The sequence below is a fragment of the Nerophis ophidion genome, linkage group LG18 (assembly GCF_033978795.1).
Source record: "Nerophis ophidion isolate RoL-2023_Sa linkage group LG18, RoL_Noph_v1.0, whole genome shotgun sequence".
Classification (NCBI taxonomy): domain Eukaryota; kingdom Metazoa; phylum Chordata; class Actinopteri; order Syngnathiformes; family Syngnathidae; genus Nerophis; species Nerophis ophidion.
This window is the reverse complement of record NC_084628.1, coordinates 3,790,644-3,814,179: the sequence shown is the minus strand read 5'-3', so window position 1 is coordinate 3,814,179 and position 23,536 is coordinate 3,790,644. Positions and strand designations below refer to the sequence as shown.

Below are 23,536 nucleotides of genomic sequence, written 5' to 3'. Positions count from 1 at the left end.
TCCAGAAGAAAGATGGAGGTGGGAAGCGGTGTATTGCGGCCGCCTTTAGCAACACAAACACAGCCGGTGTTTCCTTGTTTACATTCCCTAAAGATAAAGGTGAAGCTTTACTATGGAACAGAGCGGTCAAGCGAACATGGTTGCCTACCACATGTCAAACGGCAGGTTTCGGTGAGAAAATTGTGGTAATAAGTCGGCTTTTAACTGTGGACATGAGTGGATGGCTTGCGTCGTTCCTCGCGCACCTGTCAAAGAGGCAGGTGCAGACTCTCTTGCCTCCTCCGAACGTGGGATGCTTCCACCATGGAGGAGGGGGGGGGGGGGGGGGAGCTCAGCCCGGCCCGACCGGCTGCCTTCGCTTCGCCTCGTCGAGAAACGTGGCTTCCCTCAGAGACACTGGCGGTCAACAGGTGAGCGGCATAGCTCGGTTGATAGAGTGGCCGTGCCAGCAACTTGAGGGTTGCAGGTTCGATTCCCGCTTCCGCCATCCTAGTCACTGCCCTTGTGTCCTTGGGCAAGGCACTTTACCCACCTGCTCCCAGTGCCACCCACACTGGTTTAAGTGTAACTTAGATATTGGGTGTCACTATGTAAAGCGCTTTGAGTCACTTGAGCAGGGGTCGGGAACCTTTTTTGGCTGAGAGAGCCAAGAATCCAAATATTTTAAAATGTATTTCCGTAAGAGCCATAATATTTTTTTCAACACTGAACACAACTAAATGCGTGCATTTTAGGTAAGACCAACATTTCTAGAGTATAATAGGTCTCTTATTATTTGTAATAACACTGTTATTCTGAAGCTAACTGTGGAGGGGGGCGTGGCCTGCGGGCCTGCAGCGAAGTGGGGCGTTGCCAGGATCAGCCTCGAAAATCAGCGACAGGTGCGTAGGCGGCCCACCTGGGCCTTTTTATCTAATCACCTGTCGCTATATTATAAGCAGCAGCCAGGAGGAGAGACGGGGTTGGGGCTGGAGCCAGAGCGCGAGCGAGAACGAAAGAGGAAAAGACAATTGCTGGAAAGAAACTGAAAGACTTATTGAAAAATAAAACAATATTGTAACCCTGAAACAGGCTCTCATGTCGGTGCTTGGTGGTCTGAAGAACCGCCCTACACTAACTAATAATAAATAACTTCTTACCATTAACGCAACTTCTTGAACTGGTACGGTAGAAAACGGATGGATGGATTAAAAATGCATGAGACTGTTTTATATTTTGAACTACTTTTTTTTAACACTGTGATTACATGTGGAATTATTCATTACTTATCGTGATAAGCAATGTCAGCTCAGATTTATCCGAGAGCCAGATGCAGTCATCAAAAGAGCCACATGTGGCTCGCGAACCATAGGTTCCCTATCCCTGCACTAGAGAAAAGCGCTATATAAATATAATTCACTACACACCCGTGGCCACACCCCTCCGACTTTCAGGTACCATATAATCTCACTAAAACACTAGTATTACAATTAGCAGATAAGGGATTTTCCAGAATTATCCTAGTAAATGTGTCTAATAACATCTGAATCGCTCCCACTGCCGTCTTTTTTTTTTATTTATCTAGTCCTTCACTCTAACTTTTCTCATCCACGAATCTTTCATCCTTGCTCAAATTAACGAGGAAATGTCACTTTCTCGGTCTGAATCGCTCTAGCTGCTGGTGGCCATGATTGTAAACAATGTTCAGATGTGAGGAGCTCCACAACCCGTGACGTCACACGCACATCGTCTGCTACTTCCGGTACAGGCAAGGCTTTTTTATTAGCGACCAAAAGTTGCAAATTTTATCATCGATGTTCTCTACTAAATCCTTTCAGCAGAAATATGGCAACATCGCGAAATGATCAAGTATGACACATAGAATGGACCTGCTATCCCCGTTTGAATAAGAACATCTCATTTCAGTAGGCCTTCAAGAAAGTCATTCAGTTTGCTTCTTGAAACCGATAGAGATCATTTTCGATATTACATTTTAAAGGGGAACATTATCACAATTTCAAAAGGGTTAAAGACAATAAAAATTAGTTCCAAGTGGCTTGTTGTATTTTTTTTAATGTTTTTTTCAAAATTTTACCGGTTTCGGAATATCCCTAAATAAAGCTTTAAAGTGCCTTACTTTCGCTATCTTCGAAACCACTATTCATTTCCCTGTGACGTCACACAGTGCTGCCAATGTAAACAAACAATGGGAATACCACAGCAAGATATAGCGACATTAGCTCGGATTCAAACTCGGATTTCAGCGACTTAAGCGATTCAACAGATTACGCATGTATTGAAACAGATGGTTGGAGTATGAAAGTATTGAAGAAGAAACTGAAGCTATTAAGCGAATAGCTATTGACGCTATTCATAGCCATAGCATGGCCGAATAGCTGCGTTAGCATCGCCGGTAAAATGTGCGGACCAAACGATCAGGACTTTCGCATCTCGTGACACTGGAGCAACTTAAATCCGTCGATTGGTAAGTGTTTGTTTCGCATTAAATGTGGGTGGAAGGAAATGTAATATAGTTGCAAATGCATCTGCAGGTTATCCATACATCCCTGTGCCATGTCTGCTTTAGCACCGCCGGTAAATAGCATGTTAGCATCAATTAGCGTAGCATGTTAGCATCGATTAGCTAGAGGTCACGCCGCGACCAAATATGTCTGATTAGCACATAAGTCAACATCAACAAACTCACCTTTGTGATTTCGTTGACTTTATCGTTGCAAATGCATTTGCAGGTTATCCATACATCTCTGTGCCATGTCTGCTTTAGCACCGCCGGTAAATAGCATGTTAGCATCGATTAGCGTAGCATGTTAGCATCGATTAGCTGGCAGTGTAAAATCAACAAAACTCACCTTTGTGATTTCGTTGACTATCGTTGCAAATGCATCTGCAGGTTATCCATACATCTCTGTGCCATGTCTGTCATCGCCGGTAAAATGTGGAGACACTTTGGTACATTCAATGGGGGTCTGGCGGGAGATTTCTTGCCAGTGGTGCAACTTGAATCCCTCCCTGTTAGTGTTGTTACACCCTCCGACCACACACCGACGAGGCATGATGTCTCCAAGGTTCCAAAAAATAGTCGTAAAAATGGAAAATAACAGAGCTGAGACCCGGTGTTTGTAATGTGTTGAAAATGAAAATGGCGGCCGTGTTACCTCGGCGACGTCACATTCTGACGTCATCGCCTCCAGAGCGATAAACAGAAAGGCGTTTAATTCACCAAAATTCACCTATTTAGAGTTCGGAAATCAGTTAACCTTCCTCTTGTGTTAACTTTCTGTTACCATCTCTTATGTTAACGGGTCGGTTTTGACCCATGTCTTAAATCAGCTGTAAAATACACTAAAAATAATTATCATCCAATTTGTTTCTCGTCTCTTGGTTACCTCGTTAGGCTTCCTTATCCTTGAACATATTGGTTTTAATATTTTTGGTTTGGGCCATTGGGCCTTTTTTTGTCAGTATACCCCTCGATTTCAATTTTTAAAAATGGTAAAACGAACCTCAAAAGAATCATATAAATGGAAAAAAAGGTTGTTGTGTTACCTAACTATTACTAGGGGGCATTAAAACACATCTCTTAAATAAATGTGTTTTATTCATTTTTTCATTTTAAGAATTTTAACTATAGTAACATCTATGGTGTTACGGGTCAATTTCGACCCATATATATTTACTTCAAGAAAAAGGCTAAAAAGTATTTTTTGCAGCAACAGAAATCCAACATCAAACAAACAACAACCAATCAAGCAAATGAAACCAAGAGAAATAGATTACTAGTTCCAAAACTAATAAAAAAACAAAACCAGAGTGGAAAAAAGTGACACTTTTAGTGTACGTCTTTTGTTTGTTTTAGTACAGGGTAACAAGGTAAAATGAGAATCCACTAAAGCTCACATGATTGGGAGAGGAGCTGGCTGTCAGTGTGTTCAGTTTTGGCTCTTATCATTGCTTTATCATCTTATTTTTATAACTGGGTCGAAACCGACCCTAACAACACCAAGGGCATAATTTCTACCAGAGCATTTTATAATTTAGTGAAAAAAATTTAAATGTTTTATTTTGTTGACAAAGAGGTTCCTGCCAAAGTCAAAAAGCGTTGATGCAAAAAAATAAATGTATGTGGTGTTTTTATGCATTTAAAAACTAAAACGGGTCGGTGCCGACCCTAACACAAGACGAAGGTTAAAAAAATACATGGTCTTTTTTCTGCACCATCAAGGTACATATTGACGCTTACATAGGTCTGCTGATAATGTTCCCCTTTAAAGCATTTATCGGCTGACGTTATCGGACATCTCTAGAAAATACCACATTTTTTTCTACTTCAATCAATCAATGTTTACTTATATAGCCCTAAATCACTAGTGTCTCAAAGGGCTGCACAAACCACTACGACATCCTCGGTAGGCCCACATAAGGGCAAGGAAAACTCACACCCAGTGGGACGTCGGTGACAATAATGACTGTGAGAACCTTGGAGAGGAGGAAAGCAATGGATGTGGAGCGGGTCTAACATGATACTGTGAAAGTTCAATCCACAATGGATCCAACACAGTCGCGAGAGTCCAGTCCAAAGCGGATCCAACACAGCAGCGAGAGTCCCGTTCACAGCGGAGCCAGCAGGAAACCATCCCAAGCGGAGGCGGATCAGCAGCGCAGGGATGTCCCCAGCCGATACACAGGCGAGCCGTACATGGCCGCCGGATCGGACCGGACCCCCTCCACAAGGGAGAGTAGGACATAGGAGAAAAAGAAAAGAAACGGCAGATCAACTGGTCTAAAAAGGGAGTCTATTTAAAGGCTAGAGTATACAAATGAGTTTTAAGGTGAGACTTAAATGCTTCTACTGAGGTGGCATCTCGAACTGTTACCGGGAGGGCATTCCAGAGTACTGGAGCCCGAAATGAAAAAGCTCTACAGCCCGCAGACTTTTTTTGGGCTTTGGGAATCACTAATAAGCCGGAGTCCTTTGAACGCAGATTTCTTGCCGGGACATATGGTACAATACAATCGGCAAGATAGGATGGAGCTGGACCGTGTAGTATTTTATACGTAAGTAGTAAAACCTTAAAGTCACATCTTAAGTGCACAGGAAGCCAGTGCTGTTGAGCCAGTACAGGCGTAATGTGATCAAACTTTCTTGTTCTTGTCAAAAGTCTTCCCGCAGTCTCCAGATGCCTTTACAGGCTACAAGTGAACGCACCTCCGCCGCGCCCCCCCCCCCCCCCCCCACTCCTTGCCTGTACAGGCCCCATTAGCGTGCTCAGTCCGCCGTCACGAAACAAGCACACAAAGGCTGGTTAGGCAGCTGACTGACCGTGGCTGAGGGTTATGGAGAGGTTAGAGACCCTGCCACTAGCACTTGACTTCAGGCTGTAACGCGCCATAAACTTCCGTGACGCATGTTAGGCCCCCAGAATAACATTAACTATAGTAGGCCGTAAATAACAAGAGCACATGGCAGGGTGGTTGTGTGTGGAATGTTGTAAAGATGGTCAAATGCAAGTTTTTACACGTATAAAATAAAAATGGTATATTTCTTTTTACATCATTAATCAAGTAAAATGTTAAAAAAACATACATTTAAACTAGGGCTGCAACGATTAATTGATTTAATTGAACTCAGTGGCCTAGTGGTTAGAGTGTCCGACCTGAGATCGGTAGGTCGGGAGTTCGAACCCCGCCCGAGTCATACCAAAGACTATAAAAATGGGACCCATTGCCTCCCTGCTTGGCACTCAGCATCAAGGGTTGGAATTGGGGGTTATATCACCAAAAAATGAATCCCGGGCGTGGCCACCGCTGCTGCTCACTGCTCCCCTCACCTCCCAGGGGGCGAACTTTGAATTTTGCCACACCTAGTGTGTGTGAGAGATAATCATTGGTACTTTGACTTCCATCCATGCATTTTCTACCGCTTATTCCATTTTTGGGGTCGCGGGGGGCGCTGGCGCCTATCTCAGCTACAATCGGGCGGAAGGCAGGGTACACCCTGGACAAGTCGCTACTTCATCGCAGGGCCAACACAGATAGACAGACAACATTCACACACTAGGGCCAATTTAGTGTTGCCAATCAACCTATCCCCAGGTGCATGTCTTTGGAAGTGGGAGGAAGCCGGAGTACCCGGAGGGAACCCACGCAGTCACGGGGAGAACATGCAAACTCCACACAGAAAGATCCAGAGCCTGGATTTGAACCCAGAACTACAGGAACTTCGTATTGTGAGGCAGACGCACTAACCCCTCTGCCACCGTGAAGCCCTCCAGTATACACAGTTCGTGATTATTTAGAATGGAAATGTGCTGACATTCGTGATTTCGCCCTGTCTCTGTTTCGTCTGCGGTGAGGTACTCAAAGTCCGGCCATGGCTGTCAGCAGGCATGGTCCGGAAACAAACTGCTGCTGCAAGACAACTCGCAATGGAAGATTACAAGTTGGGTGCCTTTGCACAGATTGAAAAGTACAACTTCAGCACAATTGATCATAACTATAGCAACAGCCTTTAAGTATAAGAGTTGTGTGATAACTTATACATATTTATTCTAACTGTATGTTTTCCTTTCATCTTAAACTGCCCTGAAACAGTAAGTATTATTGGGTGGAGTTCAAAGCCTGCATCTTTGTTTTGGTTTATTAAAAAGGTTGGTTTAGAAAAAGTGCTATATAAATATAATTCACTTAGCGTGGAAGCTAACAGGTATCTAGCAGGAAACAGAAAAACTGGAAACAGCTAGTAGCTAACAGGAAAACAAAAAGCTAGGAGAAAACAAACTACAAAAAAATTTAAAAATATATATTTCTATCAGTTAAAAATTTAATCCAGATGATGTCCGTTTATTACAACAACAAAAAAAGAATAAAGGTTATGGCCATTAGAAAATCGATTATTATGCAGCTAAGATAGGCTCCAGCGACCCTTATACTGGTACCATACCGCCTCTGAAAAGTACCCTAATATTTTTTTTTAAATAAAGCCAACATTGCAATTTTTTTTGTGGTACCCCTTATTTAGAAAAGTACTGAAAAGTATCGAAATAATTTTGGTACCAGTACCAAAATATTGGTATTAGGACAACACTAATTTGGTGTAACCTGTAACATGATGAATCATATTTGGTACTATACCACCTCTGAAAAGTACCCTAAGAATTTTTTTTTTAAATAAGGCCAATAATGCAATTTGTGTGGTCCCCTTTATTTAGAAAAGTACTAAAAATAATTTTGGTACTGGTACCAAAATATTGGTATCGGGACAACACTAATACAGTGTCACCTGTAACATGATGAATCATATTTGGTACTATACCACCTCTGAAAAGTACCCTAAGAATTTTTTCTTTTAAATAAAGCCAATGATGCAATTTTTTTGGGTCCCCTTTATTTAGAAAAGTATCGAAAAGTACTGAAATAATTTTGGTACCAGTACCAAAATATTGGTATCGGGACAACATAAATACAGTGTCACCTGTAACATAATGAATCATATTTGGTACTTTACCGTCTCTAAAAAATACCCAAAGAAATGTGTCTTTAAATAAAGCCAATAATGCATTTTTTTTTGTGGTCCCCTTTATTTAGAAAAGTACCGAAAAGCATCGAAATAATTTTGGTACCAGTACCAAAATATTGGTATCGGAACAACACTAATACAGTGTCACCTGTAACATATTGAATCGTATTTGGTACTTTACCGCCTCTAAAAAATACCCAAATAATTTTTTGTTCAATAAAGCCAATAGTGCAATTTTTTTGTGGTCCCCCTTATTTAGAAAAGCACCGAAAAGTATCAAAATAATTTTGGTACCGGTACCAAAATATTGGTATCGGGACAACACTAATACAGTGTCACCTGTAACATGATGAATCATATTTGGTACTATACCACCTCTGAAAAGTACCCTAAGAATTTTTTTTTTAAAATAAGGCCAATAATGCTATTTGTGTGGTCCCCTTTATTTAGAAAAGTACTAAAAATCATTTTGGTACCGGTACCAAAATATTGGTATCGGGACAACACTAATACGGTGTCACCTGTAACATATTGAGTCATATTTGTTACTTTACCGCCTCTGAAAAGTACCCTAAGAATTTTTTCTTTTAAATAAAGCCAATGATGCAATTTTTTTGGGTACCCTTTATTTAGAAAAGTATCGAAAAGTACTGAAATAATTTTGGTACCAGTACCAAAATATTGGTATCGGGACGACATTAATACAGTGTCACCTGTAACATAATGAGTCATATTTGGTACTTTACCGTCTCTAAAAAATACCCAAAGAAATGTGTCTTTAAATAAAGCCAATAATGCATTTTTTTTGTGGTCCCCTTTATTTAGAAAAGTACCGAAAAGCATCGAAATAATTTTGGTACCAGTACCAAAATATTGGTATCGGAACAACACTAATACAGTGTCACCTGTAACATATTGAATCGTATTTGGTACTTTACCGCCTCTAAAAAATACCCAAATAATTTTTTGTTCAATAAAGCCAATAGTGCAATTTTTTTGTGGTCCCCCTTATTTAGAAAAGCACCGAAAAGTATCGAAATAATTTTGGTACCGGTACCAAAATACTGGTATCGGGACAACACTAATACAGTGTCACCTGTAACATGATGAATCATATTTGGTACTATACCACCTCTGAAAAGTACGTAAGATTTTTTTATTTTTTTTAATACAGCCAATAATGCATTTTTTTGTTGTCGCCTTTATTTAGATAAGTAATGAAATAATATTGGTACCGGTACCAAAATATTGGAATGGGGAGAACACTAATACAGTGTCACCTGTAACATATTGAATCATATTTGGTACTATACCGCCTCTAAAAAATACCCAAAGAAATTAGTTTTTAAATAAAGCCAATAATGCAATTTTTTGTGGTCGCCTTTATTTAGAAAAGTACCGAAAAGTACTGAAATAATTTTGGTACCGGTACCAAAATATTGGTATCGGGACAACACTAATTTGGTGTCACCTGTAACATGATGAATCATATTTGGTACTATACCACCTCTGAAAAGTACCCTAAGAATGTTTTTTTCAAATAAGGCCAATAATGCAATTTGTGTGGTCCCCTTTATTTAGAAAAGTACTAAAAATCATTTTGGTACTGGTACCAAAATATTGGTATCGGGACAACACTAATACGGTGTCACCTGTAACATATTGACTCATATTTGGTACTATACCGCCTCTGAAAAGTACCCCAAGAAATTTTTCTTTTAAATAAAGCCAATAATGCAATTTTTTGGGTCCCCTGTATTTAGAAAAGTACCGAAAAGTACTGAAATAATTTTGGTACCAGTACCAAAATATTGATATCGGGACAACACTAATACAGTGTCACCTGTAACATAATGAATCATATTTGGTACTATACCGCCTCTGAAAAGTACGTAAGATTTTTTTTTTTTTTTTTAATACAGCCAATAATGCATTTTTTTGTTGTCGCCTTTATTTAGATAAGTAATGAAATAATATTGGTACCGGTACCAAAATATTGGAATGGGGACAACACTAATGCAGTATCACCTGTAACATATTGAATCATATTTGGTACTTTACTGCCTCTAAAAAGTACCCTAAGATTTTTTTTTTTTAATAAAGCCAATAATGCAATTTTTTGTGGTCGCCTTTATTTAGAAAAGTACCGAAAAGTACTGAAATAATTTTGGTACCGGTACCAAAATATTGGTATCGGGACAACACCAATAGAGTGTTACTTGTAACATAATGAATCATATTTGGTACTATACTGCCTCTGAAAAGTACCATAAGATTTGTTTTTTTAAATAAAGCCAATAATGCATTTTTTTTGTGGTTCCTTTTATTTAGAAAAGTAATGAAATAATATTGGTACCGGTACCAAAATATTGGAATGGGGAGAACACTAATACAGTGTCACCTGTAACATATTGAATCATATTTGGTACTATACCGCCTCTAAAAAATACCCAAAGAAATTAGTTTTTAAATAAAGCCAATAATGCAATTTTTTGTGGTCCCCTTTATTTAGAAAAGTACCGAAAAGTACTGAAATAATTTTGGTACCGGTACCAAAATATTGGTATCGGGACAACACTAATACAGTGTCACCTGTAACATATTGAATCATATTTGGTACTTTACCGCCTCTAAAAAAAAAACAAATATATATATTTTTTAAATAAAGCCAATAATGCAATTTTTTGTGGTCCCTTTTATTTAGAAAAGTACTGAAAAGTATCGAAATAATTTTGGTTCCAGTACCAAAATATTGGTATCGGGACAACACTAATACAGTGTCACCTGTAACATAATGAATCATATTTGGTACTATACCGCCTTTGAAAAGTACCCTAAGAATTTCTTTTTAAAATGAAGCCAATAATGCAATTTTTTGTGGTCCCCTTTATTTAGAAAAGTACCAAAAAGTACTGAAATTATTTTGGTACCGGTACCAAAATATTGGAATCGGGGAAAAAATACTACAGTGTCACCTGTAACATAAACCTAAGTTTTGTCTTTAAATACCGATATCTATAATGTCCTCTTTTTTTTTTTTTTATAATTTCTTATCTATAAATTTATTTTTATTTAAAATAAATCAATATGACCTCATGCATAATCGGACTTACTAGCATCAAATGTTTTTCTTGCTTTTCACTTGAAATCACAATTTTTCGCTCTTCTATACATTTTGACTGTTATTCTTTTATTCCACAACATGCGGGGCCAACACAACTGGAACATATTTTTCTATCAAAAATATGTTAAATTAAATTAATTAATTAAATTAGGTTTTTCTCTAAGAATATATTTCTCCTTTTTTTGGAGAATAATTGTTGCATATTCTTGGGTAGCAGGTTATAGTTTGCTTTTTGTATAATTTTAGCTATTTGCAAATTCACTATGTCATGGAATTTCATCCATCCATCCATCTTCTTCCGCTTATCCAAGGTCGGGTCGCGGGGGCAACAGCCTAAGCAGGGAAACCCAGACTTCCCTTTCTCCAGCCACTTGGTCCAGCTCTTCCCGGGGGATCCCGAGGCGTTCCCAGGCCAGCCGGGAGACATAGTCTTCCCAACGTGTCCTGGGTCTTCCCTGTGGCCTCCTACCGGTTGGACGTGCCCTAAACATTTCAGTATCTTTGATTCAATAAATAAAGGATTTGTATGTTCTCTATATCCAACATTATGTATTATTCTAACTAAGTCCGATGACCATGGATGAAGTACTGGCTGTCCAGAGTCAGGACCCAGGATGGACCGCTCGTCGGGACCCAGGATGGACCGCTCGCCTGAGTATCGGTTGGGGACATCTCTACGCTGCTGATCCGCCTCCGCTTGGGATGGTTTCCTGCGGACGGGACTCTCGCTGATGTCTTGGATCCGCTTTGAACTGAACTCTCGCGGCTGTGTTGGAGCCACTATGGATTGAACTTTCACAGTATCATGTTAGACCCGCTCGACATCCATCTCTTTCGGTCCCCTAGAGGGGGGTTGCCCACATTTGAGGTCCTCTCCAAGGTTTCTCATAGTCAGCATTGTCACTGGCGTCCCACTGGATGTGAATTCTCCCTGCCCACTGGGTGTGAGTTTTCCTTGCCCTTTTGTGGGTTCTTCCGAGGATGTCGTAGTCGTAATGGTTTGGACAGTCCTTTGAGACATTGGTGATTTAGGGCTATATAAATAAACATTGATTGATTGATTATGAAGCGTAAAATGCTTTCGGTCCCCTAGAGGGGGGTTGCCCACATTTGAGGTCCTCTCCAAGGTTTCTCATAGTCATCATTGTCACCGGCGTCCCACTGGGTGTGAGTTTTCCTTGCCCTTATGTGGGTTCTTCCGAGGATGTTGTAGTCGTAGTGGTTTGTACAGTCCTTTGAGACATTTGTGATTTAGGGCTATATAAGTAAACATTGATTGATTGATTGAAAGGCGGCTGCAATACACCGCTTTCCACCTACAGCTTTCTTCTTTGATGTCTCCATTGTTCATTGAACAAATTGCAAAAGATTCAGCAACACAGATGTCCAGAATACTGTGGAATTATGCGATTAAAGCAGACGACTTCTAGCTGGGAACGATGCTGGAACAAAATGTCTTCTACAATGCGTGACGTCACGTGCACGCGTCATCATACCGAGACGTTTCAGCAGGATATTTCGGCGCGGAATTTAAAATTGCAATTTAGTAAACTAAAAAGGCCGTATTGGCATGTGTTGCAATGTTAATATTTCATCATTGATATATAAACTATCAGACTGCGTGGTCGCTAGTAGTGACTTTCAGTAGGCCTTTAAAGTAATCATTTCTCACGTCAAGCATGGAAAAAAAAAAAATCACGTTGCCGAGCGCATATAATGATGTCAAGATAATGGTACTAGCATTTACATAATTTAAGAATATTTTCAACATATTGAGCAAAAAGGTCTCTTTTTTTTTCGAGGGAGAAAAGTGCACTTGTTATCAGTGAGTACAGAGCAGCACAAACAACACTGATCTGCAGAGCACACTCCAGGCCTGAAGGGGCAGCAGTGAGAGCTGAAGGCTGAACATCTCCACCTGCTTCCAACAGAGTGAGTTCACCTGCTCAGAACACATGCTCGAAAATGTTTGAGCTTCCAGTCAGTCAGACATTTTTGACATGCTGCTAAGAGGAAGGAAGACAGCTTCTGTGTGGACTCAGAAGACGCAACTGGTAAGAAAACTAAAGGAAAGAAGTGCTTTTTTGGACTGAGGGGAATGTTTAAAGGCCTACTGAAATGAGATGTTCTTATTCAAACGGGGATAGCAGCTCCATTCTATGTGTCATACTTCATCATTTTGTGATATTGCCATATTTTTGCGGAAAGGATTTAGTAGAGAACATCCAGGATAAGCCTTGCCTTTACCGGAAGTCGCAGACGAGGACGTCACAAGGGTGAGGGCTCTGTCACGCCAAATTTCTTCCCCCTTACAAAAACCTTCCCCCCCGGAAGCCCTACCAATGCCTGAATGACCCCAATGAGAGAGGAACATTACCAAGTTACATGACTCTTAAGGGTTACAGCTGCAAAATTAGCGAAGCAAAAATAGATTGAAAGGTTAGCATGCTGGAATGCTAATATTATCACCAATGACAATCAAGCCAATTATAATGCTTTTAAAACAGGCAGCTGTGTGGGCTGCTTTTAGGTACTTCCACCCTCATTGGGGTCCTTCAAGCATTAACGCCAAATGTCTTCCGGGGGGGGGGAAGGTTTTTGTAGGGGGAAGAAATTTGGCGTGACATCTCCTCACGTCCTTGCATTGTTTATAATGGGAGCCTCCAGCAGCTAGAGCGATTCGGACCGAGAAAACGACAAGTTCCCCATTAATTTGAGCGAGGATGAAAGATTCGTGGATGAGGATATTGATAGCGTAGGACTAGAAAAAAAAAAAAAAATAAATAAAGTTAAAAAAACAAAAGGCGGTTGCATTGGGACAAATGAAGATGTTTTTAGACACATTTACTAGGATCATTCTGGGAAATCCCTTATCTTTCTATTGTGTTGATATTGTTTTAGTGAGATTAAATAGTACCTGATAGTCGGAGGGGTGTGTCAACGAGTGTCTTGAGGCCAGTTTCTGATGGAAGTCACGGCAGATACTGTACAGATTTCCGGTAAGAGGCGACTTTTTACCACAATTTTCTCACCGAAACCTGCCGGTTGACAAGTGGTGGGGATCCATGTTGGCTTGACCGCTCTGATCCATAGTAAAGCTGCACCTCCGGGAATGTTTTAACAAGGAATTGTCACGCCTGTAAGTCTGGTTTTATGTTTGATCATGTTGTGTTTTGTTTTCTGGACTCTTGTTCCATTTTGCACTTCCTGGTTTGCTTTTGTTACCATGTCAACGCATGAGTTCCCACCTTGTCCCGCACCTGTTCCTGATTATCACAGCCAGTATTTAAGTACATTTCTTTCTGTTCATCATTCTGGGAACTTTGCTTTCATTGCCTTTCATATTTCATGCCATGCTTTTCAGTTCACCCACGCCGAGTAAGTTTTTGTTTGTATTTATGCCTTTGATAGTCTCCTTTGTTTGTTTGTAGATAGTATTGCCATTGTGCTGTTTTTGTTCTAAGTTTTAGTATAGATTTACATCGGCCATCGAGCGCGCTTTTTGTTTTGCCTTTTTGTATTTTGAGTATAAATAAAAACAAACATGTACCTGATTTCACGCCTGGCTCGTCCTGTAATCTGCGTGGAAGGAGCACAAACAATCCATGTCCAGGTCTGACAGGAATCACCGTGTGTTTGTGTGGCTAAAGCTTCCCAACTCCATCTTTCTTCTTTGACGTCTCCATTATTAATTGAACAAATTGCAAAAGATTCAGCAACACAGATGTCCAAAATACTGTGTAATTATGCGATGAAAAGAGTGGTGCTGGGCTAATATGTCCGATACAGTCCGTGACTTCACGCACACGCGTCATCATTCCGCGACGTTTTCAACAGGAAACTCCCGCGGGAAATTTAAAATTGCAATTTAGTAAACTAAAGCGGCCGTATTGGCATGTGTTGCAATGTTAATATTTCATCATTGATTTATAAACTATCAGACTGCGTGGTCGCTAGTAGTGGCTTTCAGTAGGCCTTTAAAGAAAATTTCATTGGGGAAAATGTTTAAAAAGAGAAATTCACTGATGTTAACAAATTGTTTAAGTTGACCGAAAGTACGTTTAAAAAGTTGTCAGTGATGTTCAAGTTTATTCTTGGATTGTTTAAATTTAATTTCATTCATATTATTGGAAATGTTTAAGTTTGTTAAGGTAACGTGTGGAGTTCCCCAGGGCTCGGTCCTTGGCCCTGCACTCTTCAGCATCTACATGCTGCCGCTAGGTGACATCATACGCAAATACGGTGTTAGCTTTCACTGTTATGCTGATGACACCCAACTCTACATGCCCCTAAAGCTGACCAACACGCCGGATTGTAGTCAGCTGGAGGCGTGTCTTAATGAAATTAAACAATGGATGTCCGCTAACTTTTTGCAACTCAACGCCAAAAAAACGGAAATGCTGATTATCGGTCCTGCTAGACACCGACCTCTATTTAATAATACAACTCTAACATTTGACAACCAAACAATTAAACAAGGCGACACGGTAAAGAATCTGGGTGTTATCTTCGACCCAACTCTCTCCTTTGAGGCACACATTAAAAGCGTAACTAAAACGGCCTTCTTTCATCTCCGTAATATCGCTAAAATTCGCTCCATTCTGTCCACTAAAGACGCTGAGATCGTTATCCATGCGTTTGTTACGTCTCGTCTCGATTACTGTAACGTATTATTTTCGGGTCTCCCCATGTCTAGCATTAAAAGATGACAGTTGGTACAAAATGCGGCTGCTAGACTTTTGACAAGAACAAGAAAGTTTGATCACATTACGCCTGTACTGTATATACCTTTATATACATATATACATACATATATACCTATACTGTATATACCTTTATATACATATATACATACATATATACCTATACTGGCTCACCTGCACTGGCTTCCTGTGCACTTAAGATGTGACTTTAAGGTTTTACTACTTACGTATAAAATACTACACGGTCTAGCTCCATCCTATCTTGCCGATTGTATTGTACCATATGTCCCGGCAAGAAATCTGCCTTCAAAGGACTCCGGCTTATTAGTGATTCCCAAAGCCCAACAAAAGTTGCAAACTTTATCGTGGATGTTCTCTACTAAATCCTTTCAGCAAAAATATGGCAATATCGCGAAATGATCAAGTATGACACATAGAATGGACCTGCTATCCCCGTTTAAATAAGAACATCTCATTTCAGTAGGCCTTTAATCACATAATTACACAGTATTCTGGACATCTGTGTTGCTGAATCTTTTGCAATTTGTTCAATTAATAATGGAGACGTCAAAGTAGAAAGATGGAGGTGGGAAGCTTTAGCCTTTAGCCACACAAACACATGGTGATTCCTTGTTTAAAATTCCCGCAGGTGAAGCTTTACTATGGTTCAGAGCGGTCAAGCGAACATGGATCCTGACCGAATGTCAACCGGCAGTTTTCGGTGAGAAAATTGTTGTAAAAAGTCGCCTCTTACCGGAGATCAACTGCCGTCGACTTCCCAGAGACACTGGCCTCAAGACACCCGTGGACACACACCTCCGACTATCAGGTACTATTAAACTCACTAAAACATTAGCAACACAATAGAAAGATAAGGGATTCCCCAGAATTATCCTAGTAAATGTGTCTAAAAACATTTTTTTATTATTATTTTTTTTTCTAGTCCGTCGCTATCAATATCCTCAAACACGAATCTTTCATCCTCGCTCAAATTAATGGGGAAATTGTCGTTTTCTCGGTCCAAACAGCTCTTTTTGTTGGAGGCTCCCATTAAAAACAATGTGAGGATGTGAGGAGCCTTCAACGGGTGACATCATCGTCTGCTACTTCTGGTACAGGCAGGGCTTTTCTGTTAGCGACCAAAAGTTGCGAACTTTATCGTGGATGTTCTCTACTAAATCCTTTCACCAAAAATATGGCAATATCGCGAAATGATCAAGTATGACACTTAGAATGGACCTGCTATCCCCGTTTAAATAAGAACATCTCATTTCAGTAGGCCTTTAATCGCATAATTCCACAGTATTCTGGACATCTGTGTTGCTGAATCTTTTGCAATTTGTTCAATTAATAATGGAGAAGTCAAAGTAGAAAGATGGAGTTGGGAAGCTTTAGCCTTTAGCCACACAAACACACGGTGATTCCTTGTTTAAAATTCCCGCAGGTGAAGCTTTACTATGGATCAGAGCGGTCAAGCGAACATGGATCCCGACCACTTGTCAACCGGCAGTTTTCGGTGAGAAAATTGTGGTAAAAAGTCGCCACTTACCGGAGATCAACTGCCGTCGACTTCCCAGAGACACTGGCCTCAAGACACCCGTGGACACACCCCTCCGACTATCAGGTACTGTTAAACTCACTAAAACATTAGCAACACAATAGAAAGATAAGGGATTCCCCAGAATTATCCTGGTAAATGTGTCTAAAAACATTTTCTTCTTATTATTTTTTTTTCTAGTCCGTCGCTATCAATATCCTCAAACACGAATCTTTCATCCTCGCTCAAATTAATGGGGAAATTGTCGTTTTCTCGGTTTGAATAGCTGTTTTTGTTGGAGGCTCCCATTAAAAACAATGTGAGGATGTGAGGAGCCTTCAACGGGTGACATCATCGTCTGCTACTTCCGGTACAGGCAGGGCTTTTCTGTTAGCGACCAAAAGTTGCGAACTTTATCGTGGATGTTCTCTACTAAATCCTTTCAGCGAAAATATGGCAATATGGCGAAATGATCAAGTATGACACATAGAATGGACCTGCTATCCCCGTTTAAATAAGAAAATCTCAGTTCAGTAGGCCTTTAATCGCATAATTACACAGTATTCTGGACATCTGTGTTGCTGAATCTTTTGCAATTTGTTCAATTAATAATGGAGAAGTCAAAGTAGAAAGATGGAGTTGGGAAGTTTTAGCCTTTAGCCACACAAACACACGGTGATTCCTTGTTTAAAATTCCCGCAGGTGAAGCTTTACTATGGATCAGAGCGGTCAAGCCAACATGGATCCCGACCACATGTCAACCGGCAGTTTTCGGTGAGAAAATTGTGGTAAAAAGTCGCCACTTACCGGAGATCAACTGCCGTCGACTTCCCAGAGACACTGGCCTCAAGACACCCGTGGACACACACCTCCGACTATCAGGTACTATTAAACTCACTAAAACATTAGCAACACAATAGAAAGATAAGGGATTCCCCAGAACTATCCTAGTAAATGTGTCTAAAAACATTTTTTTATAATTATTTTTTTCTAGTCCGTCGCTATCAATATCCTCAAACACGAATCTTTCATCCTTGCTCAAATTAATGGGGAAATTGTCGTTTTCTCGGTCCAAACAGCTCTTTTTGTTGGAGGCTCCCATTAAAAACAATGTGAGGATGTGAGGAGCCATCAACATGTGACGTCATCGTCTGCTACTTCCGGTACAGGCAGGGCTTTTCTGTTAGCGACCAAAAGTTGCGAACTTTATCGTGGATGTTCTCTACTAAATCCTTTCAGCAAAAATATGGCAATATCGCGAAATGATCAAGTATGACACATAGAATGGACCTGCTATCCCCGTTTAAATAAGAACATCTCATTTCAGTAGGCCTTTAATCGCATAATTACACAGTATTCTGGACATCTGTGTTGCTGAATCTTTTGCAATTTGTTCAATTAATAATGGAGACGTCAAAGTAGAAAGATGGAGTTGGGAAGCTTTAGCCTTTAGCCACACAAACACACGGTGATTCCCTGTTTAAAATTCCCGCAGGTAAAGCTTTACTATGGATCAGAGCGGTCAAGCGAACATGGATCCCGACCACATGTCAACCGGCAGTTTTCGGTGAGAAAATTGTGGTAAAAAGTCGCCTCTTACCGGAGATCAACTGCCGTCGACTTCCCAGAGACACTGGCGTCAAGACACCCGTGGACACACCCCTCCGACTATCAGGTACTATTAAACTCACTAAAACATTAGCAACACAATAGAAAGATAAGGGATTCCCCAGAATTATCCTGGTAAATGTGTCTAAAAACATTTTTTTATAATTATTTTTTTCTAGTCCGTCGCTATCAATATCCTCAAACACGAATCTTTCATCCTCGCTCAAATTAATGGGGAAATTCTCGTTTTCTCGGTTTAAATAGCTGTTTTTGTTGGAGGCTCCCATTAAAAACAATGTGAGGAGCCTTCAACGGGTGACGTCATCGTCTGCTACTTCCGGTACAGGCAGGGCTTTTCTGTTAGCGACCGAAAGTTGCGAACTTTATCGTGGATGTTCTCTACTAAATCCTTTCAGCAAAAATATGGCAATATGGCGAAATGATCAAGTATGACACATAGAATGGACCTGCTATCCCCGTTTAAATAAGAACATCTCATTTCAGTAGGCCTTTAATTTCATTAGCTGTGAACCTGTGGAGGGCTTTTTCAAAAAGGCCTCATCTCAGGGACGCACTTGAAAATGAAAAGAAGAAGTCCCCCCTTTTATTTTACCTCTCCTTCGCTCTCTCTCTCTCTGTTGCGGCGCTCCTCAATTAACCGAATCGTTTCCTTTCAACTAAAATGAATGTTATTGAAACCAATTAGCATGGGCTGGAAAATCTCTCGTTAATGAGGGGAGTGTGGGTGAGTAAACAGGAATGAAAAGATAAAATTAGAGAAGAGGCTCTTCTTGTTGGCCTGGAATAATGACATGCTTAGTCGCCTAATTGTCTGCTGAAAGGCGCGGCTGCGATGGTAACAGATTGCCGTGTTCATTAGGCAGCGACGGACCACCTGCTGCTGGGCCGGCCCCCCCCCCCCTCCCCCTACACGTGTTTATCCCAGGGGGCACCTTTTTTTTTTTTTTTTGGACCCGACGCTCACAATGAAAAGCAAATGAGCTCGCCAATATGCTGCAATGTCGTGTCCTTATTGCCGAGGCCCAGACGCATGATTTGTCGAATCAAATCAAATGAATAAACACCAAGTGGTGGAACCATTGTTTGTTTGTTTTTGTTTCTTCCTTTTTGGACAGTTAAGCACATAAATGACCCAGATCAGGGGTGTCAAACTCAAGCAATCAATGTTTATTTATGAAGCCCTAAATCACGAAGTGTCTCAAAGGGCTGCACAAGCCACAAGGACATCCAGGCAAGGAAAAACTCAACCCAGTGCAATGGACGTCGAGTGGATCCAGCATAATATTGTGAAAGTCCAGTCCATAGTGGATCTAACATAATAGTGAGAGTCCAGTCCATAGTGGATCTAACATAATATTGTGAAAGTCCAGTCCGTAGTGGATCTAACATAATAGTGAGAGTCCAGTCCATAGTGGATCTAACATAATAGTGAGAGTCCAGTCCATAGTGGATCTAACATAATAGGGAGAGTCCAGTCCATAGTGGATCTAACATAATAGGGAGAGTCCAGTCCGTAGTGGATCTAACTTTATGTTGTGAGAGTCCAGTCCATAGTGGATCTAACATAATAGTGTGAGAGTCCAGTCCATAGTGGATCTAACATAATAGTCTGAGAGTCCAGTCCATAGTGGATCTAACATAATAGTGTGAGAGTCCAGTCCATAGTGGATCTAACATAACAGTGAGAGTCCAGTCCATAGTGATCTAACATAACAGTGAGAGTCCAGTCCAAGTGGATCTAACATAATAGTGGAGAGTCCAGTCTATAGTGGATCTAACATAATAGTGGAGAGTCCAGTCTATAGTGGATCTAACATAATATTGTGAGAGTCCAGTACATAGTGGATCCAACATAATAGTGAGAGTCCAGTCCATAGTGGATCTAACATAATAGTGAGAGTCCAGTCCATAGTGGATCTAACATGATAATGAGAGTCCAGTCCATAGTGGATCTAACAAAAGTGAGAGTCCAGTCTATAGTGGCTCTAACATAATAGTGAGAGTCCAGTCCATAGTGGATCTGACATAATAGTGAGAGTCCAGTCCATAGTGCATCTAACATATTAGTGAGAGTCCAGTCCATAGTGGATCTAACATATTAGTGAGAGTCCAGTCCATAGTGGATCTAACATATTAGTAAGAGTCCAGTCATAGTGGATCCAACATAATAGTGAGAGTCCAGTCCATAGTGGGGCCAGCAGGAGACCATCCCGAGCGAGACAGGTCAGCAGCGTGGAGATGTCCCCAACCGATGCACAGGCGAGCGGTCCACCCCGGGTCCCGACTCTGGACCGCCAGCACTTCATCCATGGCCACCAGACCTGTTTCCCCTTCTCCACAAGGGAGAGGGGGGGGCAGAACAGAAAATAAAAGAAACGGCAGATCAACTGGTCTAAAAAGAATGCACCTGAGACAGGCTCCACCCACACTACCCCAAAAGAGACAAGCGGTAGAAAACGGATGGAAGGCTGGTGTTGCCCGGCCATTCCAACCTTGACCACAGCGTCAGTGGCGCTTTCCATCATTTTCAGCATTCCCCTCTGGTGGGAGCCCCATGCAGGGACGTAGGGGGTGGGGGCCCTACTGTAGAAACACGGGGGCCACGTGGTTTCATTACACGTCCCGAAGATAAGTACAGTATGCTATTCATCATTTCTGTTATCGTTGCTCATCACACGGCTCTTTATTGCTGCTTCGGAGGCCCCGTTTGTGCCGAGCGCGAGGGATAATGGGCCTCTAATTGCGACGCGGATCAGGATGGGTGAAGGGGGGGGGGGGGGGGGGGGATTCTCCCAGCGTTTAATATCCCCCCACCCCCCCCACCTCCCCGCCTCCACTGCATGAAATATTTAATGGCTCGCCTGCAGAAACAAACTCTACACACATTCTCTAATTCATAACCTGGAGACTTCCACATAAAAACACATGCCTCCATATCTTCTTTGTCTCTCTCGCTGGCATCATCCCTGACTTACAAGTAGCTGCTCCTTAGTGTCATGTTAATTAATTCATAATTAATTCCCACACTCGGACAAAAGATGGGGGGTGGGGGGGGGGGGGGGGAGTGCATAGTCTTTTTCGACTCGGTAGGTTCCGCTGTTGCAGGGCGGCGAGTGTGGATTTTGAAAGCGACGCGACAAAACAACGTCAGCTGCCCTTTTTGTGTACAAGTGCCGGGGCCGCGTATTGATCAGTCTCCATATTGGCGCGCCGTCCTTGCAGCAGAACGGTTGCAAGTTGGAGCCCTCGGCCATAATTATCTTGCAGATAACTTAAAGGGGCGTCAATTAAAATGCTGCTCTTTTTTCATCTCTCACGTGTGCCTAACCACCCCCCTGCCTCGCCGGGAGTTAGGGTCAAAGGTCGGGGTGGAGGATGGAGACGGGAGAGGCTTGGATCGCTCCAGGATTTTGCCAGCAATTTGCTTGAGAACATGAACTCTGCGTGAGAGGCCAAGGCTTTGTCCACAATTCTCACACCGTGGTGCAAGCTCCATCCAGTGCAGGGGGGGAGGGGGGGGGTGTCAAACGTACGGCCTGAGGGTCGGATCAGGCCTGCGATAAGGTTATATCCGTGTCAGGTTCATCTATTAATCAGACAAGAAGCAAGGAACCAAGCAGAGACAGAGTTCAATTCAGCTCATGAGGAGAACGGATGGCGCTGAACACTTAGTCACAGTCTCTCCCTACGTTTAAGGTTCAGCTCCCGCGTCCCTCTTTTTATTCAGAGTTCTATAGTCAACATCACTCAGGCCGCCTCTAAGAGGAGTGGTCACATATATTATGCAAAGCAGGTCCAGGACGCACAGTACGTGACGAAAAGGGCTGGGGGGGTCTTGTGATTTTGCCTTGTGCCCGCTTCGTCTGCGTGTTGTCGTCTTATCTTCGTTAAGGTCCTTGCAGCAGAATGCCCTCGGCCATAATTATCTTGCAGATAACTTAAAGGGGTGTCAATTAAAATGCTGCTCTTTTTTCATCTCTCACGTGTGCCTAACCACCCCCCGCCGCCCCCCCGCCACGCCTCCTGCCTCGCCGGGAGATAGGGTCAAAGGTCGGGGTGGAGGATGGAGACGGGAGAGGCTTGGATCGCTCCAGGATTCTGCCAGCAATTTGCTTGAGAACATGAACTCTGCGTGAGAGCCCAAGGCTTTGTCCACAATTCTCACACCGTGGTGCAAGCTCCATCCAGTGCAGGGGGGGGGAAAGAGTGTCAAACGTACGGCCCGAGGGTCGGATCAGGCCTGCGATAAGGTTATATCCGTGTCAGGTTCATCTATTAATCAGACAAGAAGCAAGGAACCAATCAGAGACAGAGTTCAATTTAGCTCATGAGGAGAAAGCATGGCGCTGAACACTTAGTCACAGTCTCGCCCTACGCTCTAAGGTTCAGCTTCCGCGTCCCTCTTTTTATTCAGAGTTCTATAGTCAACATCACCGAGGCTGCCTCAAAGAGGAGTGGTCACATATATTATGCAAAGCAGGTCCAGGACGCACAGTACGTGACGAAAAGGGCTGGGGGGGGTCTTGTGATTTTGCCTTGTGCCCGCTTCGTCTGCGTGTTGTCGTCTTATCTTCGTTAAGGTCCTTGCAGCAGCAGAATGCCCTCGGCCATAATTATCTTGCAGATAACTTAAAGGGGTGTCAATTAAAATGCTGCTCTTTTTTCATCTCTCACGTGTGCCTAACCACCCCCCGCCGCCCCCCCGCCACGCCTCCTGCCTCGCCGGGAGATAGGGTCAAAGGTCGGGGTGGAGGATGGAGACGGGAGAGGCTTGGATCGCTCCAGGATTTTGCCTGCAATTTTCTTGAGAACATGAACTCTGCGTGAGAGGCCAAGGCTTTGTCCACAATTCTCACACCGTGGTGCAAGCGCCATCCAGTGCAGGGGGGGAGGGGGGGGGAGTGTCAAACGTACGGCCTGAGGGTCGGATCAGGCCTGCGATAAGGTTATATCCGTGTCAGGTTCATCTATTAATCAGACAAGAAGCAAGGAACCAAGCAGAGACAGAGTTCAATTTAGCTCATGAG

At 42.1% G+C, this 23,536-nt stretch overlaps 1 protein-coding gene across 3 annotated transcripts in view; it reads left to right on the top strand.

The window, feature by feature from the left end:
* LOC133537496 (uncharacterized) overlaps positions 1-23,536 on the top strand; it is a 379,400-nt gene that overhangs the window by 107,396 nt on the left and 248,468 nt on the right. For all 3 annotated transcript variants that reach the window (XM_061878553.1, XM_061878555.1, XM_061878556.1), the window contains 4 exons: positions 15,993-16,172; positions 16,788-16,967; positions 17,583-17,762; positions 18,376-18,555. In XM_061878553.1, the coding sequence (XP_061734537.1) occupies positions 15,993-16,172; positions 16,788-16,967; positions 17,583-17,762; positions 18,376-18,555 (720 nt within the window). The remainder of the gene's footprint in view (positions 1-15,992; positions 16,173-16,787; positions 16,968-17,582; positions 17,763-18,375; positions 18,556-23,536) is intronic.